Below are 6,124 nucleotides of genomic sequence, written 5' to 3'. Positions count from 1 at the left end.
TGTACACAGTATTTATAAATACTTGTGTGTCTGTACACAGTATTTATACATATTTGTGTGTTTGTACACAGTATTTATAAACACTTGTGTGTTTGTACACAGTATTTATAAACACTTGTGTGTTTGTACACAGTATTTATAAACACTTGTGTGTTTGTACACAGTATTTATACATACTTGTGTGTTTGTACACAGTATTTATACATACTTGTGTGTTTGTACACAGTATTTATACATACTTGTGTGTTTGTACACAGTATTTATACATACTTGTGTAATATTGGTAAATATCAGTTACAACAGAAATAGTATCTGGACCTGTTGATCCAGACCAGGTTGTGGACCTCCTGAGTCCGGACCCAGGACCGGGACTAAGACCTGGACTTCAGGACTCACCTGGTCCTGAGGACCTGCCAGGCCGCCTCGATGTCCGRGGACAGGTTCTTCTCGGACGGTGTCCCGGTTCTGATCKCGTACCCTGAGTAGTRATAGGAGAAGACGTTGCAGTTGATTCTGGACCCGAGTCCGGTGTAGAACCTGCACATCTGACCCAGGTCCTACTGCCAGTCCGCCCGCGGGCTCAGCTGCAGGCGGCTCCTGCCGGTTCCGTCGCTGTGGACCGAGTAGGTGGGTTCTGGGGGGAGGAAGGCCAGCTTGGCCGCGATCCGGKTGGAGCAGGGCGGGCAGCAGAACCAGCACAGCTCTGCGACAGAAACCCCGTTCATCCTGGTCCTGGTCCTGGTTCTGGTCCTGGTCCGGGCATCAGGGCTCGGCTCCGGCCTGACACCCCGGAACACAACACAGGTAGGCTAACAGTCCGGTCCAAACTCAGCTCCGCCGAACCGTACAGAACACATGTTTAAATCGAACCGGACCGGACCAGACCGGACCAGACCGAGACCCGCTGTGATGAAACACATTCCGTTAGTCCCTTCAGGTTCTGCTGCTACACAACAGCTACAAAAAGCTACTATTTACTAGCTAACAATCGGACATCCGCTTCCGCTGGTGCCGGATATGACGTCAGTAATGTTTTAAATAAACTTTATTGAACAGTTTAAATACAATCAGGAATGGAGACGTGAGACCGTCCATCTCAAACCAGGTAAACCCAGWGTTAAAAACTGATGTGATTCTTGTTCTGTTCATTAACTACAGCAGGTTTCTGTTAAATAACTTCAACTATATTAAACAATGTAAAGGTTTTTATCAAAGATATATATTAATGTTTTTACCTTTGAAATATTATATCAAAGGTAAAATCATTGATATATCATTAGTAAAACATCAACAGTTATTACCTTCTACTTTACACAAATGTTGTGAAAAAGTCATTAGTGTAAAATAACAAGAAGCAACATTGTAAAAACTATGAATCATAAATCTAAGAAGGTCAACAGCAGAAGAAAAGTGATGTTCTCATCATGATGCTGCCTCCACCGTGCTTCGCTGTAGGAAGCAAAGGGTTTGTGTATGCATGTAAAACTGGTGTTTTACCCCTCAGAAAACATCAAATGGAAAACAGAAAGGTTTATATGAGTGAACWGTTTTGTTTGCTGAGTTTAAAACTTCTGTTTGGAGGAAATTCCAAAGTTTTTGATGAAAGACAGACGTGTCGGCTCAGAGACACGCTGACTGCAGACAGGAATGCATGCCAACCACACACACGCACCATCTGAGCTGCTCAGGCAAATTCAAGATTATGTGAAGAGCCCGACTCAGAACATCAGAATGCTTCGGTCCTGATCCATGGCCCGAGGCGGTAAACAGACCAGATGCTGTTTTCCAACAAGAACAAAACTTCTTTTGAGCTTTTCTCAAATAAACATCATCTCAGCACAACAAGCAAGAGGAGAACTGGACTGGGTCCAGGCAGCAGCAGAACCTCAGCGGTTCCTCAGGTTCAGGAGGCAGCGCCTGGCGTGTCAGGAAGGAATGCGGGGGAAAGTATTTATTTAAAYAAGGCCTGTTGTTGCTTTGTGATTGGCTGTTTTTCATCACAGCAGCAGAGAGTCAGGAGCTGCCAGTTCATGTCTGCAAAAACACATCTCAGCTTTTCATTCTTTACATTTTTCTGTGCAACAGGGAGGATTAAACACTACTGTCCTCAGGAGCACATCGTTCTCCGTTTGTCTGTCTTCAGACCCAGTCACAGATTATTTACTGTGACCTTGTTGTGACCTTTGAGTCCTGGACAAGAGACGGGTCAGGTTCTGAAGAAACATCAGAGCAGCTCCTTCAGCTCGGACTCCTCTGTGAGTCCTGCAGGAGGAACTTCATGTCTGATTAGCTCCGTGTCAGTGGCACAGGACGGTCAGAGCAGGGCTGGACTCAAGTAAAGTTTTATTTATAAAGTACCTTTCACAGAAATATATTCACCAGGTGCTGTTCAATCATTAACAGAGTAAAATGGTGAAAAGAATAAAATGAAACAGAAAAACATAATTACACATAAGCAAAGAAAAATTAAAACATTAAATCAGGAATTTATTTCTAAAATTGTAACAAGGTGCTGTACAATCATTAACTGTGTAAAAATGGTGAAAAGAATAAAATGAAACAGAAAAACATAATTACACATGAGCAAAGAAAACTGAAACATCAAGAAATTAATTTCTAAAATTGTAAATCAAACACAAGGTCAAAATATAAAATAATACAGAAACATAATGAATGTGGGAGAGAAAATATGGTTGAAGTTTAACAGAAAATAAAACACAGATTGTTGAGTATTTACAGTGGAGGTAGGCCTGCAGTAATGATGAAATGTTAGCTAAACGCTCGAGTGAAAAAGTGTTTTTAGGAAGGCCTGAATCCAGCGTCAGTTCTGCTGCGGTCCACATGAGTTCTGCAGGGTCCGAGTCAGCTGCAGGCTGGACCTGTCCGGTTCTGATCAGAAACTGATGGAGCAGTGAAGCTGGTACCAGGGTCAGAACTGTTCTTTATCTGAATGMACGTTTTTACAGCGTAAACATATCAACACAAAATGTTAGAAATGAGCCAGAGTCCTGAAGAGAAGATGAGATAAACTGTTGGAGGATCTGTYAACAAACCCTTTGACATCTGGCAGCCATTTTTATCTGATGTAGGAAACATTCAGCAGGTAACTTTGTGTAAAGGTTAAATATTGTTTCATCGTACACAAACCTGTTCGTTGTATCACTTGATGAACACAAGATCATTTTTTATTTCAGTGGATCCGGTACAGGAGGGATTTTGTGTGTTTTGTGTTTTTGTAAAAGTCTGTTCTTTTTTGTGGTTTGTTTAAAAAATAATAATAAAAAGACCTTGATTAAAAAAAATAATACCCAGAGTCCAAAAAGGCCCGGTTCTACAACGAGCTGCGTGACAGGATCAGGTTTTAACCAGTTTTTTCTTTTTGAGTTCTAAATATGGTCCAAATGGACCGGTACATCATGTGTTATACAGAATCCACTCATCTGTCTCCATCATCTTCATCGGCCCACACCATGGGGCGATGCTGGGGGTCCGCCCAGAGACAAGCTGGACTTCCTGCCAGGAGGGTCTTTAAGTGTTTATGTTTCTGTGGATCGGTTCACTCACATTAAATCCTTTTATTTTTTATCCACTTCCTTCCAGTTCAACCTAAGCTCTGGGCATCAGAGTTTGTTTCAATAAATCACTAAATGAAAACCTGATTATTCAGGGTCTCAGGTTATCCAACAGTTTCCTTCAGGTCCACATCTGATCTGGTTTCTTAAACTCTTCAGAATTTGCATAAACTGATGTAAATAAAAACCATAAAGTCTTTAAAATACTGCTCAACAAAACATTGTTTTTTCAAGCTTTAGTTTTGGGGAAAAAAAATTTACCAAATGAACTAAACCTTAAACCTGTGGTTTTCTGTGTAAATTGTATAAATTCATTAGGAGCCTGGATGAGTGACGTGTTTAATCAGATTAAATSCTTTCATAAAAAGAAAAGTGACACGCCTGCTGGTTAATAAACATCACCAGTTGTTTTTACTCAAACAGCTCACAACAGGAAACCTTTWTAACGTCTGAAATATGAAGGAAGCCACCAAAGCCAGAGGAGTTTATTGTCACAATTACAGTTTGTTACATAAAATAATGGGTCACATTTACACAGTTTTTACACAACTCAATGTACAGTTAACTAACAACTAAGTACCAATAGTTAAATAGTCACATGAAACATTAGGACCTCCACAGAAACAGACTGAGTGAAAGCAGCATGAGCAACATAAAATCACATTATTTACATAAAAATATCAAGCTAATGTGTAAAAGTCCAGAAACTTTAACAATCCTTCAGTTTTTAGTTGTTGAGAAGATGTCAGAGAAACCAGGTGGAACAGAGCTGAACAACATCWAACAGGTAAACACTGGTGATCAACATGGCGGACGTCCCTTTAAAGCAGGCTGCTGTGATTAGCGGTTAGCTTTACTGTTAGCATTAGCTTAGCAACAAATAACTTCTGTATTACTGAAGACTTCACTACATACAAGAGGCAGAATAAAGTTCACAAGAACCCCACAGGGTCTGCTGGAGAACTGCAGTCTGCAGAACCTTCACAATAATAAGACCTGGTCCAGGCAGAGTACTGAGTCCGGCTCTGGGTGGTCCGATCAGACTTAGAGCTGAACACAGGTGTTAACAGGGCCAAAGGGTCAGTCCTCCACAGGGTCCGGTTCAGACCCTGGTCTGGGACAGTTTCATCAACACTGTTTGGTATTGTGATGTGAGCCGGGCTGAAGGACTGGGTCCAGGTGCCTCTACAGGTGCCTGCTGGACTCCAAACCTTCAATGACTTGTTAGAAAACAGACCCGACTCAAACGACTCTACAGTCTGGAAGTACAAAAACAACTTCTGGGTTTTTAGGGACAAAGTTTGACGGATCAAAGTTTTCTGACTTTAAAGTCCTTAAAGTGAATAAAAAAGATCATTTTATTGGATTCTAACAAAGAACGGATCTCCAGGCGGAACAATCGGTTATTTTCTGCAGGTTAAGAACCGTTTGTTCGGACCGGTTTCACAACACTTGTCTGGACCCCTTCGGTCCAGACTGTGGACTTACTGGACAAACGAAGCTGAGGGAAGAGGAGGACAGGATTCAGGATGTGGACGGTTGGTGGGACACATGAGGGGACTGAGGCAGAGAAGGTCCAGGGACCAAGAAGAAGAAAATCTGATTTACTGGATCCTGAGATCAGAAGATGATCCAATAAAAGCGTAACACTAATGAAGGGAACCGCCTGTGGTCCTGAGGACTGTACTGAGCATGCTCAGAAACCTGACCTGCATCCACTCACCACCAGTACAACAAACTGACACAAACCCACAGGACGGTTCCAGACTACAGGTCCCAAAGTCCAAACTCTGGACTCTGTGAGATGGTCCACATGCAACTGATGAAACATTTATCGCTCCAACAAACAGGTCCCTGGTGGCCCAGAAAAACAGGTCTGTGGTGACCTGGAGGTGCAGAAACTGGGTCTCTGGTGACCCAAAAACAGACATGTCAGAACAAAAAGCTAAACACAAACTGGAGTCCCTCTGTGAGAGCAGCAGGTCCGGACTGGTTCTACTCAGAGAAAGGAGGGAACATGCCGAGATCTGCAAAGTCCTCTATGTTGTAGTTGGCTGTTCCCTGGGTCGGGTCTCCGGTCATGGGCAACATGTCCTGCAGAGACACACGGGTCAGGGTCACAGGATCCACAGACCAGCTGAGATCTCACATGGTCTTACCTGGAACACTTCAGTCTGACCAGGGTTGGTGTGGCTGTGCTGCTCCCCAGCCTGCTGGGAATGGTGCTGGTTCTGCCACTGGGTCCAAACCTCACTGGGCCGACCCTGGAACTGGGCTCCACTCTGACCAGCTTCCCCTGACACATCTGGAGACGAGTCGGTACAAAACCCTGAAGTTTCCTGTGTGTCAGCAGAAACCCTGATCCCAGACTACCTGATCCCAGACTATCTGATCCCAGACTGCCTGATCCCAGACTACCCAACCAATGAGAGGTGAAGCTTACCAAATGCTGTGCTGCGGTTGGTCAAGCCAGAGTAGGCGTTTCCACTGGGGGAAGATGTGGCCGGGGATGACAGGGGACTGTAGGAGGCTGGGTCTGTTTGGTAGTTGTG

At 43.5% G+C, this 6,124-nt stretch overlaps 1 protein-coding gene across 2 annotated transcripts in view; it reads right to left on the bottom strand.

Annotated features, from left to right (window-relative positions):
• Nucleotides 1-4,027: 4,027 nt before the first annotated feature.
• The window catches only part of arnt2 (aryl-hydrocarbon receptor nuclear translocator 2), a gene marked incomplete in the record, with an annotated part of 21,210 nt that continues 19,113 nt past the window's right edge, over nucleotides 4,028-6,124 (bottom strand). The window contains 3 exon segments of one of the 2 annotated variants that reach the window (XM_014027406.1): nucleotides 4,028-5,666; nucleotides 5,732-5,877; nucleotides 6,016-6,115. In XM_014027406.1, coding sequence (XP_013882860.1) covers nucleotides 5,568-5,666; nucleotides 5,732-5,877; nucleotides 6,016-6,115 — 345 coding nt within the window. 2 annotated transcript variants of the gene reach the window in all.

The sequence above is a fragment of the Austrofundulus limnaeus genome, unplaced genomic scaffold (assembly GCF_001266775.1).
Source record: "Austrofundulus limnaeus strain Quisiro unplaced genomic scaffold, Austrofundulus_limnaeus-1.0 Scaffold647, whole genome shotgun sequence".
Lineage (NCBI taxonomy): Eukaryota > Metazoa > Chordata > Actinopteri > Cyprinodontiformes > Rivulidae > Austrofundulus > Austrofundulus limnaeus.
Note: the sequence above shows the minus strand (reverse complement) of the source record. Positions and strands in the feature narration are given on the sequence as shown.